Source organism: Nilaparvata lugens, chromosome 11 (assembly GCF_014356525.2).
Source record: "Nilaparvata lugens isolate BPH chromosome 11, ASM1435652v1, whole genome shotgun sequence".
Classification (NCBI taxonomy): domain Eukaryota; kingdom Metazoa; phylum Arthropoda; class Insecta; order Hemiptera; family Delphacidae; genus Nilaparvata; species Nilaparvata lugens.
In genome coordinates this window covers 41,170,054-41,194,444 of record NC_052514.1, presented here as the reverse complement: position 1 = coordinate 41,194,444, position 24,391 = coordinate 41,170,054, and the positions used below count along the sequence as shown (strand labels likewise).

Here is a 24,391-nt window from a genome sequence, read left to right as displayed (position 1 = left end):
CATGTCCCAACCTTAGACCATTTATAGAATAGACACGCTGGGAAGTCTAGCCTCTGAAGCCAACATCTGCAGCAAAATCCACCCATCTTGACATCACAACCAAGCTAACAACAATGCATTGAATAACAACAATGTAAGTTAAACACTACAAACACCTACACAACAAACTTTTGTGACGTCAAGGTGGGTGGATTTGGCAGTTAGATGTTGGCTTCATCGACTTTTAGTATGAATATACAATGAGCCGTGTCTATTCTATAACTGGTCTAAGGTCCCAACCAAGAGATTCGCCTTGATTTGACAAAACGAACAATGTGTTATTTTTGGAGAGTGTTGTTTTTTTTCAATGTTGTTGCGAATTCTCCACTCATTATCCACTAATCTTTCTGATAATTTTTCTCTCTTGAACACATAGTACGTGTTGATGTGATAGTAAAAAGTATGTGCTCCATTGTAAAAATAATAAATAAATAAAGAAAGAAATAGTGGAGTTGATGTGATATAGTGAGGTCCACGTTATAATGGCATTTCTTAATTAGCAATTGTATTGCTATCCTTTGTCCAAGTATTTCTACAGCATATGTAAGTTGGAAAAACGAAAATGGTATCTAAAGATCTCGAATGTTTACAATATTAAGACATACTATAATGAGGTCCACGTTATAATGGCAGTGTTTAATTAGCAATTGTATTGCTATCCTTGTCTATCATACAACGAAGTGGATAGCGCTATCTCTTTCTCGCTTCGCTCTGTTGTCAGATTGTTTTTGAAAATGTAGAAATATAAGTAAAAAATATTTTATCTTAAATATGGAAATTCATTATGAAATTATTGAAAAATATAATTTCTTACTTGATAATATATAACCTAATTGATTATTTAAAACTAGAATGAAAAAAGTAAGGCTGGTCACACACCGTTTAGTCAAGAGAAGTCTAATCACGTTTAGTCACAATACTTCACATAGTTGCTTATGGTGTCATGTCTAATTGCAATGACTAATCAGTATGTGTTGCAAGACTAGTCACGTTTAGTCACAATACTTCATATAGTTGCTTATGGAGTCATGTCTAATTGCAATGACCAATCAGTATGTGTTGCAAGACTAGTCACGTTTAGTCACAATACTTCATATAGTTGCTTATGGAGTCATGTCTAATTGCAATGACTAATCAGTGTGGCAAGACTAGTCACGTTTAGTCACAATACTTCATATAGTTGCTTATGGAGTCATGTCTAATTGCAATGACTAATCAGTATGTGTTGCAAGACTAGTCACGTTTAGTCACAATACTTCATATAGTTGCTTATGGTGTCATGTCTAGTTGCAATGACTAATCAGTGTGTGTTGCAAGATTAAACACGTTTAGTCACAATACTTGACATAGTTGCTTATGGAGTCATGTCTGATTGCAATGACTAATCAGTATGTGTTGCAAGACTAGTCACGTTTAGTCACAATACTTGACATTGTTGCTTATGGAGTCATGTCTAATTGCAATGACTAATCACGTTTAGTCACAATATTTCACATAGTTGCTTATGGAGTCATGTCTAATTGTAATGACTAATCAGTGTGTGTTGCAAGATTAGACACGTTTAGTCACAATACTTCACATAGTTGCTTATGGTGTCATGTCACTAATCAGTGTGGCAAGACTAGTCACGTTTAGTCACAATACTTCACATAGTTGCTTATGGTGTCATGTCTAATTGCAACGACTAATCAGTATGTGTTGCAAGACTAGTCACGTTTAGACACAATATTTCACATAGTTGCTAATGGAGTCATGTCTAATTGTAATGACTAATCAGTGTGTGTTGCAAGATTAGACACGTTTAGTCACAATACTTCACATAGTTGCTTATGGTGTCATGTCTAATTGCATCGACTAATCAGTGTGGCAAGACTAGTCACGTTTAGTCACAATACTTCACATAGTTGCTTATGGTGTCATGTCTAATTGCAACGACTAATCAGTATGTGTTGCAAGACTAGTCACGTTTAGTCACAATACTTCATATAGTTGCTTATGGAGTCATGTCTAATTGCAATGACTAATCAGTATGTGTTGCAAGACTAGTCACGCTTAGATACAATACTTCACATAGTTGCTTATGGTGTCATGTCTAGTTGCAATGACTAATCAGTGTGTGTTGCAAGATTAGACACGTTTAGTCACAATACTTCACATAGTTGCTTATAGAGTCATGTCTAATTGCGATGACTAATCAGTGTGTGTTGCGTCATAAGCAGCAATGCGAAGTATTGTGACTAAACGTGACTAGTCTTGTCTTAACTAATCGGTGTGTGACCAGCCTTAATATTACATCAATAAACCTGCTAGTTTTTAACAGTGTAGAAATATAATTAACTAACAAAATATTCAATCTTAATTATGAAAATTCATTGTGAAATCATTGAAAAATATATTTTCTTGCTTGATAAAATAGAATGATTATTTCAAACGAGAATGAACAGTTAATATTACATCAATAAACCTGTATCAGCTACTGTCTATAGAAGGCATTGACAAGACAGAGTATCGACAACGTTGTTCTCCAATCTTTCTCCACTGCCATTATAACGTGGACCTCACTGTAGCAGGAAACCTGTGCTCCGGAAGTGTCTAAAAAAGTTTGACAAACTGAAGAATTTAAAATAGGTCTATAACCGTCCTCGGTAAATTAAGAATTTATATGCAAAATTTCTTGTTGATCAGTCCAGTAGTTAAGACGTGATAAACCTGTATCAGCTACCGTCTATAGAAGGCATCGACAAGATAGAGAATCGGCAACGTTGTTCTCCTATTGACAAGACAGAGGATCGGCAACGTTGTTCTTCTATTGACAAGACAGAGGATCGGCAACGTTGTTCTTCTATTGACAAGACAGAGGATCGGCAACGTTGTTCTTCTATTGACAAGACAGAGGATCGGCAACGTTGTTCTTCTATTGACAAGACAGAGGATCGGCAACGTTGTTCTTCTATTGACAAGACAGAGGATCGGCAACGTTGTCTTCTATTGACAAGACAGAGATCGGCAACGTTGTTCTTCTATTGACAAGACAGAGGATCGGCAACGTTGTTCTTCTATTGACAAGACAGAGGATCGGCAACGTTGTTCTTCTATTGACAAGACAGAGGATCGGCAACGTTGTTCTTCTATTGACAAGACAGAGGATCGGCAACGTTGTTCTTCTATTGACAAGACAGAGGATCGGCAACGTTGTTCTTCTATTGACAAGACAGAGGATCGGCAACGTTGTTCTTCTATTGACAAGACATATATAATTTATTTACTTCTATTTATTTATTTGTTTGTCTCCAGGAAGAGGTAGAACTGACAGACATGGAGGTACACCTGCATCGTACCAAAGCTCTGTTGGGAGAGAAGATAATTCGGCTGAAGAGGTTGGAACAGTCGCTAGAGCAGTGTGCGCCCTCTGTCACTCGCACCTCTCCCTCTAACACACTGTCAGAGGCCTCTCACAGTTCCGGGTTCAGCGGAAGTGATCTTGACTCTAGTCCTTACGGTCAGTGGTTGATTAATTCAATTAGTTCCGGTTGCACAAAAGCCGGTTAAATTTTAATCGTGGTTAATTTCTCGGGAACCTATCAGAGAAGATTTTTCTGAAAAGACGGCTTCTCTGATTGGTTCTCGTGGAATTAATCACAATTAAAACTTAACCGGCTTTTGTGCAACCGGCATTAGGTATGTCAAATGATACACATGAGAACATAAGGATAAAATTAAATTTGGAGTCTAATGCAACCAGTCCCAAGATCAAACCTTCAATGCTTATTGAGATATTTCGAAAAAAATTAGCACAATCATGGAGAAAAGATAGCATAAGAAGATCTCCCATGGCTTTTAGAATTCATTTAAAGTTTAGAAGTTATGTATCAAATTATGATGTTGTGTATCAAGTTGAGATGATACGGTATCATATTGTGTTGATACTGTATCATGTGTGGTGATACTGTATCATTTCGAGGTGATACTGTATCATTTATGATGATACCATAGAGAAAAGATAGCATGGTATAGGACGTTTATGTCCCAAATTTCACTGTTAACTCAATCAATATTTTCAAATTATAAGTATACTCAAGGATAAAATTGGATATAGAGTCGATTGTAACCAGTCCCAAGTTCATACTTTCAATGCTTATTGAGATATTTCGAAAAAATTAGCACAATCATAGAGAAAAGATAGCATAAGAAGATCTCCCATGGTTTGAAGAATTCATTCAACGTTTTGTATCAAATTATGGTGTTGTGTATCAAGTTGAGATGATACTGTTTCATATTGTGAAGATACTGTATCATGTGTGGTGATACTGTATATCTTATTTATTTAATTTTGTATTACAGTGAAAGCAACCACTTTGAGACCTGAGAGGTATTGGACAGATGCGTCTTTCAACGTTCTGCAGAGCCTCGAGAATATCAACTGCGAAATCAGAGAGATCTGGGGAATTCTTGGCAAACAGCAGATACCAGGTAACTTACATCCTATCTCGACAATTTACTCCTGCTATGAGTTCAATTCAAAAGTTATTCATTTCTGAAAAATATAGATACAATCTTCCAGTGGTATACAATTCAGAATGACCCATTTAAGAGAAAAGAGATAAACATTCAACACTGGAAAGATCTATATAGAAGGTCACACCTCGCCTAAATATATTAATATTAAGCCGTCAATTTTTTTTTATTAATTAATTTTTATTTTGTACTAGCTAGCCCGGCGAACTTCATACCGCCAAAAAGTCAATGTATCTTATGTTACACTTTATTTGGTGAATCATAAATTTTATCTGACGATCAATATTTTCATTTACATCTCAATACGGACTTCCTATGTGCTTAGTCATGCAGCATTTATTATTCCGAAAACATATTCTTCTCAATCAATTGGTAGTAATATCTATCAGTAAAGTGTTGAATTGAAAAAAAATGATATTCATTTTTTGAAGATTATTAAAGATATTGACTTTTTTAAAAGAGGAGGAAAAAATAAAGCGCGCTAGCCTATTTTGATAAAATTAAATTCAATTTAAATATTAGATATAGCTGTTTCCATATACCAACCTTGAGTAACGGCGACTTTCAATAATATAAATTACAATCCTATCACTTCATAAACTTCTAAATACTATTAATACATCAAAACTGTATAATTCATGCAATATAAAACACACATACAGACATTCATTTTGATATATATAGATTAAATTCTATACTTTCATGAACAATTTAATTTTCTCTGTTGATGTTGCATCATTGATGCGATTTTTCCTCACACATTGAATGTCTCTAAAATCAATAACACTTTCATTAATTATTACTAATTTTTCATAGCATGTGTATCAACTTTTTCGCAGGTCAAACACAGAACATTCTGGAAACATGTGTTGACCTTTAATAGAAGTCCAACCTAAAATATTGAAAGATGAACATTTTTCGCTACACTGCACAGAAAGCAGCTGTTTTTCAATCCCTAAGTAGATCTGAAAGACATTGTTTGCAGACGACTCTCGTCTGACGTCAGAACAGGTTTCTTTCCGTCTAAGGCCGTGAAGAGTACCCCTTCCGGCCGCTAACATGGAACTAAGAAAGGTGAAAGAGAAATGGTCTTTATCATTGGGAGTTAATGTATCAGCTATACCTGTAGTGTGGCGAAAAATATCCTAAGCGACTCTCTCAGAAAGGTGTTTACGATATTCGGATAACATATGCCTCGCCCGGGGAAACTATCCTCATACCGTAAACACTAACTTTCTGTGCTTGTAGCGTAATATACTACAATAGGAACGATACGGTAACACTTGATGATTAATAAAGTAGAAAACCTAGAGCAAAAAAAAGTTGACTGTGACGAGATTTGAACCTGCAACCTACAGCATCAGATTCAGAACCGCTATGCACTCGGCTATTCAGACTTGGAAAAAGGGGACTAATTTTTGTGATCTTGAAACATTATGATATTTCCGTTCTTCAGTAGTCCCGACTCGCATGGCTGGCAATTCAAAACATGGGTCTGCAAAATGTATTAATAATTAAAATTAGTCCCCCATATTGAAATTTCTGGTCAGAAACCATCCCCAATATTCACACAACATATTCCCAAAGTTTCATGCCGTTCTGTCAAGTAGTTTTTGAGTCTATAGGGAACAAACAAACTAACAAACAAACTTACAAACTAACTAACAAGCAAACTAACACACAAACAGACATTCATTTGTATATATATATAGAGATTGAACGATGTGATTAAATCTCAACTCACACTTACGCGACTCAGGTCGAGAAGAGACTAGACTCTAGTCGAGAGCATGTGTTTCCAAATGGTGACACGCATATCAGTCGATTCTAGTCTCTGCTACTGTCACCATTTGAAAACACATGCTCTCGACTAGAGTCGCATAAGTGTGAGTTGAGCCTATGTCTCTAATAATTGTAGACAATTTAGATTTTATGGCAAGTTTAAGATCCCCTGTTTGAGTGGGCAGTGGATGATTATTAAATTGTATCTCTCTATTTTTTCAAATTATTTCAGAAACACTGTATATTATTTTGTATTAAATGATGTGATTAATTTTGTACTTGTAGGTAACCTGTGCTCCGCAAGGATATAATTAAAACCTTGACAAACTGAAAACTTGACGTAATGAAATCTTGAAGGATTAAAAATAGGCCAATAACCATCCTCGGTAAATTAAGAATCTATTTGCAAAGTTTCAAGTTGATCAGTTCAGTAGTTGAGACGTGATGATGCGACATTCGTGAATTCCCTATTCCGTACGTGTATAAGCCAGTTCTTTCCTCTATTATATTATAGATATACTATATTATATTAGATCTAGTGCTGTAGATTTATTAAAATGATTTCTGATCGATTTAAATATTTGTTTGTCAGAGTTGGGTCCCCCGCCACTGGTTCAGTACAGCGATCTTCAACAGCACCGGGCCGATCTGCATCATCCTGACCCCTACCACATGCGGTTACAAACAGCTGAGATAGCAGACCGCACAAGGGGCCTGCGCGATTGGCTGGTCAAGGCCAGGCATGATCCCACCAATCACTAGTCTCCAAACCTCGACCAATCCCGTCACAGCTAACAGAAAGGTTACTGATACTGGTCTAGTTATCCGAATGTATATCTTTGAAACAACTATTCATTTTTTTACAAAGGCAAGTTTCTACAATATGTTAAGCCTAGATGATGATGAGGGATTTATGATAATACAGTGTATATTTTTAACAATTATTTATTTATTTAAAAAGGCATATTTCTGCAAGTATTTTAAGCCTATAGTCAGGTCCACGTTATGGCAGTGTTTGATTAGCAATGGTATTGCTATCCTTGTCTATCATTCAACAAAGCGGATAGTGCTACCTCTTTTTCGCTTTACTCTGTTGCCAGATCGTCTTATAACAATGTGGAATTAATAATAATTAATTAACAAAATATTTCATCTTAATTATGAAAATTCATTATGCGATTATTGAAGAATATAATTCCTTGCTTAACCTATCGGTAGTCGCGCCCTACTCAATCACACGAGCAGTCGCGTGTTGTATTTTGTACAACATCCAATTTTCCAAGTGTTATGTACTCTGTTTACTGTCAAAACATATTAATTAATTATGTATTATTTTTTCCATCTTATTGGATTATTTTACGCCTATGAACATTTGGATGATTACCATTTCATACCCCAATAAGGTACATCAAACAAAGCCTATGTTATTGTTTCGTAACACAAATTCTATGTTATTGTTTTGTTTACTGTCCTCGTATACAGTCTTTCCCTATCTTATGCATAGTACGACTAAATGGCACCTAAAGACTGAACCATTGCTCGGTTGATACTGCAACTCAATGGAGTGATGGGGGAAAGTTTTGGAATGCATGGGTGACTCATTCACTGACACCACCCCATTCAATAGTTTTGTACAGCAAAAAACTGACACTGTTGTACTTTTTACAACAGCGCGACTGCCGGAAGGTTAATAAAATAAAATTTATTATTTCAAACAAGAATGAACAGTTAATATTACATCAATAAATCTGTATCAGCTACCGTATATAGAAGGCATTGATAAGACAGAGGATCGGCAACGTTTTTCTCTTATCTTCCTCCACTGCCTTTATAACGTGGACCTCACTGTAGGTGATGATGAGGGAATGAATTTTAATACAAACGTTTCTATTTGAGATGATTTCATGTCCAGTTATCCGAATGTATCTTTCAAACCACTTTTTATTTATTTATTCACAAAGGCAACTTTCTACAAGAGTATTTCAAGCCTAGGTGATGATGAGGGGTTGAATGATATTATAGTACAGACGTTTCTATTTGTGATTGAAATAATGAGATGTTGATGTTGTCAATACCACTATATTTTTGTTCAAAAATATATACACTATATTAGTGGTATTGACGACATCAACATCTTATTCTTTCAATTATGGAGAAACATCACAACTTCTCTCACCATACAATCAATTGTTTCTATTTTCAATGATTTTATTAAGAGATAATGAACAGCTGAAATGAAAGTTGATAATGACTATTAGAAAGTTACTGATAAAGTTACAATGATATTTTTATCATTAAAAGTTACTTACACTTAGGGCTGTTTGCACAGTCCTTAGACCACATATAGAATACCATTCTATATCTGGTCTAAGGCAAAGTCAAAGCTCAAACTGAATTATTCAATCAGCTGGTGGCTTAAACTCAACATTATAACGAACGAGACTTGAAATGGATTTAATCCAGTTCAAAATGAAATTTTGTTTCAGCTAAAACTGTGCAAACGGCACTTAAAGTTATTCTTTAACATAATCGTCGTTACGATAGAGGCATTTCTCATACCAGTGGACTAGAATACTCTTCATAAAATATGCTGCCGATAAATGAGTTTCAGCATAGCCACCTCTAATACAAGGCCCCGGCCTACGATATTGTAACGTCGTAGTGTAGGCCTAGAATCTAATACAAGATTGGTTAAAAAGATTTTTAAAAATACCAGCTGATCTTTTTCACCAATCATGTATTAGATTCTAGGCCTACGCTGTGACGTTGCAATTTCGTAGGCCGGAGCCTTGTATTAGAGGTGGCTATAGTTTCAGTCAATCATTGAGTTGATTTGATCAAGTAGGCAATGACATTGCTTTGAAGCTCCTCGTTAGTTTGGAAGCTCTGCTCTCAAAGCTATGTACTGAGTTTGGGGAAACAATTCAAGTTACTAGTGACCAAGTCAGATTTGTATGGTGGGGGGTCGAAATCATTCCATTTGATTTGCTGGAGAAGCCGTTTGGTTGTACCAGCACTTTGAGGCCGAATCGTCATGGGTCTTAACGATTCTGAAAGTCATTTCAGCAGAAATCTTTAAAGCAGGAGTTAGTATAAAACAGACTTGAAAGAATAAGACGTTAATTTTAAAAACAGACTTATTTCTTTTGTTTAATTATTATGATTGTATTCCATTAATCTTCTGTATGATTCGGATAATTGGTACCAGGTGTCGGAAATCTCATATTGTGCAGCCCGTGTCATTTTCAAATATTTTAAATTATCAAAGATCTCTAGTCATATTTACTATCCTTGTATCAGTGATCTCTTCATACAACTATTTTATTGTAGTTATTATCTGTGATTCCTTGAAAGAACAATTACCAAGTAGCATGGTTCTTTTAAGTAGTGTTGAGTATAGTTATGATGTAATCATAGTATATTGTAGTATATAATAAGTATAGTATATTATATACTAAAATTATAGTATGGTATTGACTGCTTGGCATTGGGGTTTTATCATTCTAAATTGATGTTTATTTGTGAATACATTTTGTATTAAATTCATAGTTTGAAGTTCAATTTTTCTTATCTAATATATTTTAATTAATTTGTGGAAACTTTTTATTTATTTTGTGTCAGTCCGAATATGATGGAAACTCATCATTTTTGAAGTTTTTGTGTACCCTTTTGATTGGATTCTCTAGATCTATTTTTGTGGAGTAGATACTGATCTTACACGAAGTAGGTTTATATCATTTTCTGTTCCTTTTTTTTAAAATACAATTTATCAAGTTGTTTTTTAACTGCAGCTTTTTTCAATTTCTGCATTGAAACCCGAAGTTATAATGCCTATTATAGAGAACTTGACGACGCACACATTTTTGTAATCATGAAATGATATAATTCTCAACCCTGGTTGCACAAAAACCTTTTAAATTTCAATCATGATTAAGTGCTACGAGAACTGGAGAAGAATTGATTGAAAAGAAGGCTGAATGTACACGTATAAATATAAATCAACTTTGACCATAGAATGAAATAATCTTAAGTTTCACTTTTCTCTGCGTTGACTTATACCATAGAGAAACAGTAGCGTAAGTAGATATCCCATATGGTATAGGGCGTTTATGTCGCAACTTTTACTGTTATCTCAAGCCGATTACTGTCGATTATTGTCGATTTTTACTTTTTTGATCGGGTAAGAGTGTATGAGCGGCACAATATGAGAGACTACTAGCGTCATAAAGCTTCACAGGAAAGAACTACATGGACCATCAGCTTGAGATAACAGTAAAAGTTGCGACATGAACGCCCTGTACCATGGGATATCTACTTATGCTATTGTTTCTGTATGCTTATATTGAGTTATATTGGATAGTCACTAACTAGTAAGTTAATGCTTTCTAATTTTTAAATTTTTGGATCATATCCATTTTTAAAAATAGGAAAATTCAAGTTTTCTTAACTGTTTTCTAACAATGACGAGCAGTCTCCTTAAGATTACATATTTACTGATTTCTCCTTCCAATTATTTAAATTAATCTAAGATATTGTTCAAGATTCTAGATTAGGGAAAAATACTCAAAATATAAGATTTAATTTTATCAATAGCTTAGATTTTCTAGAATTAGAAATGGTTAAGCACTATAACTTTAAACTAATAGTACTGAGGTACCTTGTTGAAGCAATGGTACCTGACATAATAAGGTGCATACAGATATACGCGCCGCGAACATGAGCAATTCACTTTTAATCAGCTGATGCCAAGCTTTTTTTATCTGCATCTTACCGTTCCTGTAAATACAGATATAATCAGCTGATTAAAAGTTAATTGCTCATGTTCGCGGCGCGTAAATCTGTACGCACCTATATCTAGTCATGAAGATTCAAATAATTCAAACCTTGTATCATAATATTATTGAAAAACTGTTTCCAGTTGTACAAAACAGTTTCCAAACATGAAATGAACGAGACAACGCAATGAGAAGAACAATATTACGTCTTTAATTTTATGAAATTAATTTTCATTCATGTATTTTGTTTCAAAAGGCAATAGATATTAGGTAATATGAAGATTCTAGATCAATTTGATGTATTAGCCTAAGTATCGTTTTTATTGTATTTGAAAATGAAGATTCTAGATCAATTTGAATTATAAAGTATCGTCTTTATTGTATTTAAAAATGCCACGTAGTGAGTTTTGTAATGCCATGTATTATTTTTGCAATGATTTTTACTAGGTTTTTGTATTTAAAAATTGACATTTTTTATCAGGAACATTGATTTATCAATTCCAATTATGATCGTTGTACAAAATTAGCTAGGGCCTAGTTATTGATTTCTTACTCAAAAATTTCAAATTGTATTTTTTAAAGAAATTCCTAATTTACACTTTTGTGTAATATTTTTATTTCTATATTTTACTATTGTTTTAGAATATTTTTATATTGTATCTAGTCTTATTTTCATTATTAAATGTTTTTTTACTGCCCTAATCTTTAAGTTTAGCTATAAATCGACTTCAATTCCCTCAATATTTGCATTCCATAAACAGTAATTTTCCTTTTCATTCTTATTTTGAAATATTTAAAAAAATTGTATGTTTGAACATTGATAGAAATTTTTTAGTAATCCAGTTACTAGTTCTATCTAGAATTTGTAAGAGCAGTAGACTCGTTGAATTTTGAAGTAGTGTATTAATAGCAATGCCAGTAACACTGTCCTAACACCAAAATATGTATTACATAAGTGTTCAGCATGAAATTTCAATATATATTAAGATACGACTTTCATATCCATTTTCCTCTTCGTCTCATAAAATCTCATGTTCAGGAATTTTTACAAAAGTTTGTAGCTTTCAATGGATTTTGAAGCCCAATTTGTGCCAAACTCCATAATATCGGAATTTCAATTAATCACATGACCATTCTATTTAAAAAGTTTAAATTCCAAAAATATTTATTCACGGTTATCGAAAAGTCACACGTAAAAATATTTCATAGGATTTTAGCAAAACTTTTTAGCTTAAATTAGCACTAACGACTACTGCTTGGAAATCCTTTATCAGCCATTATAGACTTTCATATGCATGAAATCATCAAAGTTATTCCAGCTGACAACCTCTAAAAATAATCTATAATTTTATTTTCTCATGGCAACTTTTATAGTTTTAGTTTCAAGATAACTTCACTTGGATAATAATTTAAAATTGGAATAAATTTGAAAAAAATGAATCACCTTGTTTAGGCAACAAAATTTTCAAGTCTCTTCGTCTAGATTTCCATAGCTTCAATTGCAAAATGAATAATTGTAATATATTTTAAGTTGTGAATAAATTTTAGATTTGATTTTAATTGATTTAAATCGGTAGTGTCACAACTACATTTGATTCCTATTTACAATGACATACATTCCATTTAAAGAATTCTAAGTTAGTTTTAACTCATGCTCTGTTTATTGTTTAAATTTGATTATTATTAATTCATGTATAATTTCATTAATATATAATTATTGTAAAATTGTTAAAATTCTGTATAATATATAATACCAATTCCTATTGTGTGTGTATCATATTTATCAATTTAATGCACTTATAATTTTTGTATTATAGTGAGGTTCACGTTATAATGTCAGTAGAGAAAGATATGAGAGCAGCGTTGCCGAATCTCTGCCTTGCCACTGCCTTCTATAGAGGATAGCTGATACTGGAATATCTGATGTAGCCTGTTCATTCTTGTTTAAAATATTAAATTTTATTTCATGCGTCAAAAAAGTATTTTTTCAATTATTAAATAATCATTTTTCATAATTGAGATTAAATATTTGGTTGATAAATTATATTTCTTAATTGTTAAAACACGATATGCCAACGTTGTGGAGGGAGAAAAGAATAGCGCTATCTGCTTTGTCGAATGATAGACAAGGATAGCAACACCAATGTGGACCTCACTATAGGTAGGCAGTCTTACATGAACGATCTAGTCATTTTTAAGATTATAATTTTATTAATATTTTACTAGACAGTATAATGCTTACTTAGGGCCTAGATCTAGCCTATGGGCTTATCGTTTCCAAGATGACTTTAACATTCTTATTTTCCTGTATTTGAATATTCACATTCAAGTTAGCCTACCCTGGTTTTTGTTATCAAAACGACTTATAAATCACATTCCATATTGGTGCTATCTTCGCATTTATATTTTCAATGTTGTTACTTATAAAGTATGCTTTAATCATTGTTCTAGACCTTTTAATTATTTTTCCTACAGTTACGTTGAAAAGTGGCCATTGCTGCACTGATTACAGAACGCAAAGAATCACTTTTCCGCTCTAGTGCGGGAAAAATTTTTCTGCACTCCAGATTTGCAACATGGCAACGCAAAATACTTAGTAGGTTATATGGAGCAACAGTGCAGCAAAATCAAAATGAAGTTGGTAACAGTGACTGCTGTGGCTGCTATAGTGAGCAGAGGTGCAACCAAGCACAACGCGCTAATTATTACTATTATATATTATAACCAAGGACAACATTTTTATTCAATTTGACAATAAATTAAGGTTTTTATCAATAATAAAATTACACAGAAAAACATTTGATGGATTTCAGGCAATTTTACCCATAATTACCCACTTTTCATATTCAATGGTAACTGTAGGAAAAACTTAATGTGAAATACGTGCGCAAAGTTCCTCTGCTGCATTCAAGAAGTAAACGTTTCTTTCGGTGCAGCAAACTGTCACTTTGCGCACTAGTTGCACAAATAACTATTTCCAACTAGGAATGTATTATTTCTACAACCTTATCTCTATCTTATATAAATGTGGAGAAATTGGCCTTAATTCAATTTAATTCATCAATATGCATTATACAATATGCCTATTTTTAAGCTTTATAATTGTTTGAAAAGTAGATCTCACAAGAAAATACACGCAATATTACTACGCTTATTAGATCTTCATCATGAGATCTTCATTAGATCTTTTTCATGAATAAGTTAAACACTTCAATAAGATAGAAGTTGCTTCATTTGAACGTTCTTGTGTCAATTATTAGAATAGCGTTTAGATGAACCCATAACTGGAATATTTTATCGTTGTTCAACTACAATTACTAATTTTTATTCTGTTGTAAATTATAATAATAGTATTTATTGTAAAACTTCTCCATTTTGATCACAACTCGATTGTCAAAAATGTAACTTAGGCCTACTATGTATTTGCATTGTTCAAACTAATAACCTGTATTGTTCCCCAACTAACATAGCTGATAAACTAAATATTTCTATAGTTACCGTAATTTTGTCATTAATAAACTTGTTCAATTGTAATAATTAATCTTAATATTCCATCAATATTCATAAATCTATCCTAGTCTCACTCTAGAACCAATTACAGTTAAATAATGTTGTTATATTTTTCTTCGTAGAAATCTATTTGAAGATGTTGAAAGTGATAGACAATTTGAAATTTTGTCATTTTTACTTTATGAAAGTTTTTAGTTTTCTATTAGAAGGATTCGATTGTAGAAGTGATACTATTAAATAATACACAAAGATCTATGAAGTCGCATTATATTTTTTGTCCTATACCCATTTCCTAAACTTCTGCGAACTATTACTAACTGCTGATAAGATTATGTAAGTCTGGGACAAAACTGTACCATTTTTCTGGCAGAGATTTGGGGCATCATGGCTTGTGCCAACATAGACATTGCCAGGCGCTACTGCAATAAGCATATAATAATCCTATCAGACTGTTAGGCAACCCTCAAGGCTCTTGTCTCCAATGAAATCAAGTCCAAATTGGTGTGGGAGTGCCACAAAACACTGAGCAGGCTTGCAACACGCAACTCTGTGCATCTTGGTTGGGTACCTGGCCATGTAGGCATAGGAGGTAATGAGCGTGCAGATGAGCTTGCTAAGCGGGGTTCTAGTATGCCATTCTTTGGCCCAGAGGCAGGCTGTGGCATAAGAAAAGAAACTGCCTTCCACACAATAAGTAAATGGTCCAGGGAATGGCTGGGTCACCCTGGTCAAGCACTTGGCAAAAGGCTGCTGGCAGACGCAAGCCCTCGCTTCACCAGGTGGCTGGTGAGTCTGGGTAGAGGTCAGGTCAAGCAGGTGATTCCCCTGATAACTGGACATGGCCACTTCAGGAAACATCTCCACACAATTGGACTCAGAAATGGAAGTCAGATGTGTAGGCTTTGTAATCAGTCTGAAGAGACTGCCAAGCATATCATACTGGATTGCGAAAGTCTTGGAGCTGGAATAAGGGCTCTGTTTGGCTGCAAGCAACCAGGTGAGGAATGGGATGTTGGTGTAGGAAAGAAACTCCTGGACCTTGTAAAGGAGACGGGATATGGTTTACCTAACTATCATGCTTTGGGACAGACAATAAGCTTCGGTTGACGTGTGAGGTTCTCTTTCTGAATCTTTGAATCCGCCCCTTCAAAAACATAAACTGCTGATATGATTTTTTTATCAGCCTTGACTAAAATTTCATTAAATTGGTAATGTGTTCACTAATTTCATTCAATGATATGGTCTGAGTACTAAATGAACAATTGAGCACGCCTATGCGGGAGAACTCGCTCAAAATGCCGCTGTTATTCTTTGAAGTCAGTGAAAAGTCAAGAGAAAACATTCAAGTTGTATTTTTTAATTTAATGCATTCTATTAGAAAATGGAATGAGTCAATCTTATGGTTAAGATTAGGCGTAGCATATGCAACCCGCTTGACAAAAAAATCGTAATTAAAAGAAACCTGTTTTTTTTGTGTAGTTGAGAAGTTGATATTGTGGTAATTATTCATATTGAATGAAAAAAGACTAAGAAATTGTCAAAAAAAAAACACTGATTTATTGATAATTAGAAAGACCGGTTTCGGTTATTACACCATTGTCAATCTCTGATAAACTCCTGATTGTTTATTGTACACCATTGTCAATCTCTGATAAACTCCTGATTGTTTATCAGAGATTGACAATGGTGTAATAACCGAAACCGGTCTTTCTAATTATCAATAAATCAGTGTTTTTTTGACAATTTCTTAGTCTTTTTTCATTCAAAAAGAAACCTGCCCTATTTCTCTGCAATACAGAGAGAGTATTCAAAAAATTATTCACTGAAACATAAAATCCTACCTCCACTCTTAGATCAGAAAAATCACTCATCTTCAAATGCTCATAACTCAAGAACTGGAGTGAATTTCGCCAATGTGATGACATATTATTGTTCTTCTCGTCAAGGACTATCATTCCTGAGAGTTTTAGAGAATTTAATTTTTAACCATTTTTGCAAAATTCCATGATGTATTCCATGAAAAATGCAAATTGTAAACCCCCAGATTTAGTTGATATTTGGACCATGGATAGAGGTTGACCTAACAAGTGTCGTGCTATACAATGAGGCGTTTCGCTACAATACAGGGTGAGCTATTCACTGAAACATAGAATCTTACTTCCACTATCAGATCAGAAAAATCACTCATCTTCAAATGCTTATAACTCAGAAATAGGAATGAATTTCGCCTTCACTTTACGCCTATCACTTTACTCATGTTCTTCTCGTCAAATACTATCATTTCTAAGAGTTAGAGCGATTTTAATTCTCGATAATTTTTGAAAAAGTCCATCCATGATGATTTAATTCAATTTATTCATGAAAAATGCAAATCTCCCAGATTTGGTTGATATTCGGGCTATCAATTGAGGTTAACCTAACAAGTGTTGTGCTATAATATGAGACGTTTCGCTACAATACAGGGTGAGTTATTCACTCAAACATAAAATCTTTCCCGAATAACTCTCTGATCAGGTCAGATCAGATTAGAAAAATCGTACGTCCAAAATATGTATGTGTAACTGGCTTAACTTACTCTGTAGAGAGCTTGTGAGTGAGTTGAGTACCATCAAATGAACCATTGGGAATAATACAAGTATACAATATTACAAGAGTAGTAGCTGTTCATGGTTTAGAAACTTTTAATGAGGTGTAAATATATAAGAAATACTAGCCGTCAGGCTCGCTTCGCTCGCCATATCCGTCTAGCCAGGGGGCTCCGCCCCCTGGACCCCCGACTGGATCGTCCAAGAATGAGATCAGCAGGCTGGCTTCGCTCGCCTGCATTTTTCATTTGGGCATTTTTATCTTATGTTAGGACAATCCAGTCGGGGGTCCAGACTAAACGGCTGGCTAAACGGATATGGCGAGCGAAGCGAGCCTGACTGCTAGTAATATAATATTCCCATGATTGAAGTAGCAGTGCCCAATCAATTTTTCCGCGATAAATGCATTTAAATCTTCAACTTGGTGCCAACCTAACAAAGTCAACTCAACTTAATGCCAACCTGACAAAATTATTAATTTAGTTGCCAGTTAACAACTGTTTCGAAGAGGTACTCTATCTAGATTATAGTTCTATAGTAACATATGATATGGAAATTTCAATTATAATTAAGAGATTGGGAGAAGAAGAATATACATGCTAAAAGACGAACCTCAAACCCTTAAAAACAACCCTTAGAGTTAAAATATTGCCAAGAGATTTCTTAGTGCGCCTCTAAAGGGCCAACTGAACATACCTACCAAATTTGAACGTTTTTGGTCCGGTAGATTTTTAGTTATGCGAGTGAGTGAGTGAGTGAGTGAGTCAGTCAGTCAGTCAGTCAGTGAGTGAGTGCCATTTCGCTTTTATATATATAGATATTGGCATTTTCCCAGTTTTTGGCATTTTCCCAGAATTTAAATTTTTTGGATCATGTGACTTTTGATTTCAACGCCCTCAATTACAAGTATTAGATCACTGATTTAGATTCAATTGTAGAGAATACAAGTATGAGATGTAAGGTGCAAAGTAATAGGTAGGTAGGCGCTCGCTACCAGCTATAGTTCCTTCCAGAAACGAGAGTAGACACTAATGAAGGTAATGAAGCGGAATAGGTGAAAATAAAGCGGTACTTGATAGCTTTTATTATTATGTTTCAAGCCTACCTACTATACAAGTAGTATACAATCATAGTAATGCACAGTTTGATGAGGTCAGAAGTTATTGCTAAATTTGATTGTACAATATTGTTACAAAATCATCAATCCACTCCGTAGCTAACTACATACAACTAACTCCGTAATATAGCTAACATAGCTATAATGAGGTCCAAGTTATACAGTGGAGGAAGAAAGGATAGTGTTGCCGATTCTCTGCCTTGCCACTGCCTTCTATAGAAGATAGCTCATACCGATGAATCTATTGTAATATCAACTGTTCATTTTGGTTTGAAATGACCAATTATATTTTTATTCGTCGAGGACAAAGATATTTTTCAATGATTAGATGATACATTTTTTTATTAGGTAATTCTACATTGTCACAAAACGATGTGGCTCGTTGCAGAGGTAGAACAGGATAGCGCTATTTGCTTTGTCGAATGTTAGACAAGTAGTCTATAGTGAGGTCCACGTTATATGGCAGTAGAGGAAGATAGGAGGAAAACGTTGCCGATCCTCTGTCTTGTCAATGCCTTCTACAGACGGTAGCTGATACAGGTTTATTGATGTAACATTAACTGTTCATTCTCCTTTGAAATTATCAATATAATGAATGAAAATTCATTATGAAATTATTGAAAAATATGATTTCTTGCTTAATAAAATAAAATAATTATTATTAAATACGGTATCGGGGCACCGAGCTCCGCTCGGAGTACAAAAGCATATGAAATTTATCACGAAAGAAGAAATTATAATATATGTAGCCTGTAGTTCATACAAAAACGTTCTATCTAATCACAGTGGATTGAGATTAATTCCCAGAAGAATGCAAAAATTTCTCTCACATAAGCATGTTCAATTTTAATCCAAATCAGAGAAGACCATTTTTCAAAAAGATAGCTTATAAGATTGGTTCTACTGGAATCAATCAGGATTAAAATTAAACCGGCTCTTGTACAACCGGCACTGATTGAATGATTACAAAAGTTCAACAGCTGAGTCATAATTTTGTCTCAGTTCCACAGAGATTCATTCGCTCACTCTCTTCCATCATCAACAGACGACAAAATTTCCAGCTGTTTTTCCAAGAACGTATTTATCCTTCTAATGTCCTTCAGCGAGTTATCCCAGGGTTGAGACCTAGTGCAATCGAATTTTTATATCATAAACCTACTTTCTTTCAAATTTAGAGCCGTTTTCGAGATTTGGTCACATACAGATATATATAAACATATAAACGGAAATTGCTCGTTTAATAGTATAGGATTCTATATCGTTAAAAGACGATCTGGCAACAGAGCAAAGCGAGAAAGAGACGTCCTGGCTACGTAGCGGAGCTAGAGAAGGATAGCCCTATCCCCTTTGTTGAATGATAGACAAGGATAGCAATACCATTGGTAATCAAACACTGCCATTATAACGTGGACCTCACTATAGCAACACCAGAGCTAATCAAAAACTGCTATCGTGCACCTCACTATATCTCGTAAATAATATCACAGCCTTCGTCATAACTTGACCACGACAACATCAGTTAAACTGTCCTTCTTATCGTTTGAACTGTCTCTGTCATCAGTTGACGCATCTTTGGAAGCCTGCCATGCTACACTGGTCTGTGATTGTGAGGCATCTTCATGCTGTTGTATTGAAACACTAGACTCCGCTTGTGAAACGGTGAACCGCGAATGTTCAGTGGCTTCTTCATGACCTTCAGGCGACGTCACGACCAACCTGGGAGGGGTGAGCGTCTTGAGGAGTGGTGGAGGAGGAGCACCCCTAGGTGACGTCATCACACTGAAACTCCTGCGGCCCAGGAAGGACCTGTCTTTCGTTCCCCCTGATGATAATCTCCTGATTCGACGGTCCACGGGAGCGGCAAGGGACAAACTCGAGTCGACCGGGGAGACAGACTGTGATCGGGACCTGTGTCGTTGGAAGAGGCCCTCCGTTGATGGTTTCTTGAGAGGTTGTTTGTCATTGGTGGAGAAGCTGGACAGGGTTGGCACGAATGAGAAGCGTCGCCGTCTGATGTCGGTGGCTGCGGGTGAGGGAGTGAAAGCTGCGTCCGATGTTACCAGGGATGGGTTGACTGCTTCCGCCTGTGGACAGTCATTCAATTCATCAATAGGTATCTATCCAAATTAAATGCTGTAATTCCCCTCGAAGACTTCTGCTACTGCAAATATTGACAACAGGGTAAACAGCTAGATGGAAATTCGATGAGCGCTACTATTCATAAATATTATTTGTCAGCCCAGGAATCGAACCCAGTACCTCCTAATTGCCGGTCAGGAATGCTTACCCTCACACCAAACTGGCAATCTCTGGATAGCAGCGCTCATTTTATACGAATTCATACCGGCCAGCGAGAAGTACCAGTAGCAGAAGTCTTCGAGGGGAATTACAGCATTTAATTTGAATTATCGTTTAATAATTATCATTAATTCATTAGCATTTGAATAAATGAAATATCTCAGTAATTTCCATCTGTAGTATCTATCCATTATTCAATCATAAAAAACATTATTTATGAATAAAATATAATGCACATTTTAAATAAGAATGAAGCAAACAAAGTATTCCATACACGCTCGGTTCGGTTTCGGTTTTGATCTCATAACGAGATGATCTCTTTCAAAATCTTCCATGTCGTCAAAATCATTCAGCTGTTTCTTTATCATTCCACAGAATTCGTGAAAACCAGAAGGTCTCTTCACATTTAGGCCCGCCGCAAAGTAGACCCACGCTAATCCACGAAAAGCAACCCACGCCGTGGGATGTCTTGTAAACCATTGCTATAGAATTATTCATAATCAATCAGCTGACAAGTGGATTATTCATTGCATGCATTACACAGATGTCTGGAGAAGCCCAGCAATGGTTTACAAAACATCCCACAGCGTGGATTAACGTGAGTCTACTTTTCGGCGGGCCTTAGAGCCGGTTTCCGAGCTCGGAATTCAGCTAAGATCTAGACTTTAAACAGCTGGAGTCAGAAAATTGGCTTTCCAAAACGGGGCGTAGTCGCAGTCCACATTTGAATTAAATGTCAATAAACTAGAAAATTGAGCACAAAATAAAATAAAAGAGAAAATGGTGTAAGGTTTCAGCTATTTTGAATTATTTAGGAATGTTTTGTCATCAAGGGAAACGTTTCCAGTAATTATAGAAATGAGAAAATAAAGATTATCATAGAAACTAGGACTATGCCCCGTTTCGGAAAGCCAATTTTCTGACCTCTACTGTCCATTAGTCTAGAACTTAAGCTAAATTCCGAGCTCGGAAACCGGCTCTTAGCTACGTTAAAATACGTCCTATCTCCCAATGTTAAATCTAAGCTACGAATCTTTCCCGTTCACATCAGTGTGGTCTAGCTTTCAATATTTGAAGATAAATCGGCTACGGCCCGGTTGCACAAAAGCCGGCTAAATTTTAACCGTGGTTAATTTCACGAGAACCAATCAGAGAAGGCTTTTTTGAGAAGTCTGGTAACGTCTTTCGGAGGAGACGATAAGACGTCGGTCCCGATTACCTAAAAAGTAGTCGTCATCTCTCATCATCATCCCTCTCACTCATTACCCATGTACAAGTCTAAGAGCTTATGTGGGCATCACCCCCGTATTATTATTATCATTTATTCTCGTGGCATTTAATCCAGGTTAAAATTCAACAGATTTTGTGCAACTAGTTCTAAAATGCATGTTAAATTAAACACTCACCCGCTGATAAGTATCAAGCGTCGACGTCGATCTGAATAAACGCCGCCGCGACGTCGACTCGCCGTTACAGATGGTCAGACTGTGATCGTAATGACCTTTGTGATCGTGATGACCTTGACGCTCCAGATGACCTTGAGCGTCCTGCTGATCGTGTAGAGTCGACAGAACTCGGATGAAGTCGGCGACACTGGTCTGCTCCAGTACGGGACTGATGCTTGCACTGATGTTAGGACTGATGCTAACCGCGCTGTCCCGTTTCGGTCCCATTTCCCGCGCCAGGGCCGCCAGCAGACTGGGACGCCGTCCCGTCGTGTAGGACAGGTAGTTGACGGAGTCGTCTAGCTGATGATCTTCTTCAGCACGGTTGTGAAGGTTACTATTGTCTTGTAGAGAGAACCTGACAGAAAATATGAAAGCAGTATTGAAATAAAGTTTTCAGTCTATTGGTTGTGGAGTTTACCGTTATCTTGTAGAGAGAACCTGATGAGTAAAAATGAAATCAGTGTTGATAGTCCAGGCAACGAAGAAGGGAAATAATTCATTTATAAGCCAAAATTGGAACAGTTGTAGGGGAAGGTTTCTTAAACAACATACTAAAAGTACTGATCTAAATACTTAAAGTGCTCAACAGTAAAGTGATCAACATACAAAAAGTACTAAGGGGAGGGGAGGGAGCTATGAAGGTGCATTTTTTCGGTATGTTTTTAGTATGTTGTTCAAGGAGCCTTCCCCTACAACTGTACCAATTTTGACTCATACATGAATTATTTCCCCTATTTGACATTTTTTTGTCTTCGTTGCCTGGACTATGAAATAAAGTTTTTAGTTTATCGGTTGCGATGGTTGCCATTGTCTTGTAGAGAGCAACTGATAAAAAATAAGTTGTGGATGTAAATTCAAATTATTGAAGCTGTTAACTGAGTCTTGCAATAATGAAATTTGATTTCTAGTTCTATTTTATCGTGTACAATAGAGAGTGTACGAAGATGTCTGACCTATTTCCATGGCTTCCAATTATTTTGGAGCAATATTATTTGTAAAAAATAATTGTTCACTTTTTAGTATTAGAAAAAACGACTAGCAGTCAGATATTTTACAATAAATGAATTAATCACTCACTGTGACAACGAGATCTTTCGGCTACAACCAAGAAGCTGGCGGACCTGCCGAAAGATCTCGTTGTCATAGTGAGGGATTAATTCATTTATTGTAAAATATCTGACTGCTTGTCGTTTTTTCTAATACCAAAATGTGATTTAATTTAGTGACCTATTTTCAATTTAGTCTAATTTTTGTCTTCAAATTTTTTAATTTATTTCAATTAATTTAATTGAATTTAGGATTGATTATTGTTTTTCGGCTTTATATCAACATTGTGAAATTCAAAATCAATTTTATATCTGTGTTATCTTCCTCGGATGGTGCGGAAACTTTGGCAGAAATCAAAATTTGAACTTAACCTAATTGTTTGGACTATTTTTAATATGTGAAAATCCAGGAACTGAAGAAGTTTTGGGCAATTGCCTGTTTTTTCTTTCCTAATTATAGTATGTGTATCACCTTGAATAAATAAATAAATAAATTTAATAATAAGCAGTTCGTGATGGAAAACAACATTGAAGAAATAATTGTTTTCATACACTTTAGAGGGGGGTTACACTTTAGTCCCAAGGCTCACAAACACTATTCTATTGCAATTCAAATAATTATTGATTGTAACAGAAACTCACCTTTCTCGATCCTTAATGCGGCAGAACAATAACAATTTAAATTAGTTGAATTCAATTCAATTTAGTCTAATGTTAAGGTCTTTCCTCACCAATAATGGCTTAGCTAGAAATACGTTTTCCAAGGAAGAATCCAACGTATCTCCTAATGTAAATCAATCTGTCCTTTCCATTTCACACCAGCGTAGAGTTGATGTAACATTGGGAAATAGGACGGCTACCGTACGTCTTCCAAAGAGGTATTTCTAGCTACGCTACACTAGGTTTTTCACACAAATTAAACAAAAATAACGAGTCATTTGATATGTACAGTGATAAAGCCAATTAATTTAGTGATTACATTAATAAAATGTTGTACGGCATATACAATGCTAACGGCATCGTGGAACTAGATGCATTTTGCTTCAAGAAATGTTCAATCTTTGCTTTCAATATCTTCTCCCCACTCATAAAATCATCGTAAATAGAAACATTTCTATTACCATTTATTCCCTCATCAACAGAACTAGGCTTAAAATACTAATCTTCTAGAAAGTTGCCTTCGTAAATAAATGAAAGCTTTGAAATAGTTGAGCTTGCTTTGATAGGTGACTGGATATTTGTATGGGAGTTTCAACATTTTGTTACATTGTCTTTG

General features: G+C 35.2%; 2 protein-coding genes across 2 annotated transcripts in view; one reads left to right on the top strand and one right to left on the bottom strand.

Annotated features, from left to right (window-relative positions):
* The window catches only part of LOC120348713 (GRIP and coiled-coil domain-containing protein 2-like), a 37,230-nt gene extending 29,307 nt beyond the window's left edge, over window positions 1-7,923 (top strand). The window contains exons 15-17 of the mRNA XM_039438445.1: window positions 3,334-3,538; window positions 4,381-4,509; window positions 6,929-7,923. Of these exons, the coding sequence (XP_039294379.1) occupies window positions 3,334-3,538; window positions 4,381-4,509; window positions 6,929-7,098 (504 nt within the window). The 3' untranslated portion in view covers window positions 7,099-7,923. The remainder of the gene's footprint in view (window positions 1-3,333; window positions 3,539-4,380; window positions 4,510-6,928) is intronic.
* A 10,344-nt stretch (window positions 7,924-18,267) lies between these two features.
* LOC111049331 (open rectifier potassium channel protein 1) overlaps window positions 18,268-24,391 on the bottom strand; it is a 50,433-nt gene continuing 44,309 nt past the window's right edge. Inside the window, 2 exon segments of the mRNA XM_022335373.2 lie at window positions 18,268-20,407; window positions 22,028-22,424. Coding sequence (XP_022191065.2) covers window positions 19,817-20,407; window positions 22,028-22,424 — 988 coding nt within the window. The 3' untranslated portion in view covers window positions 18,268-19,816.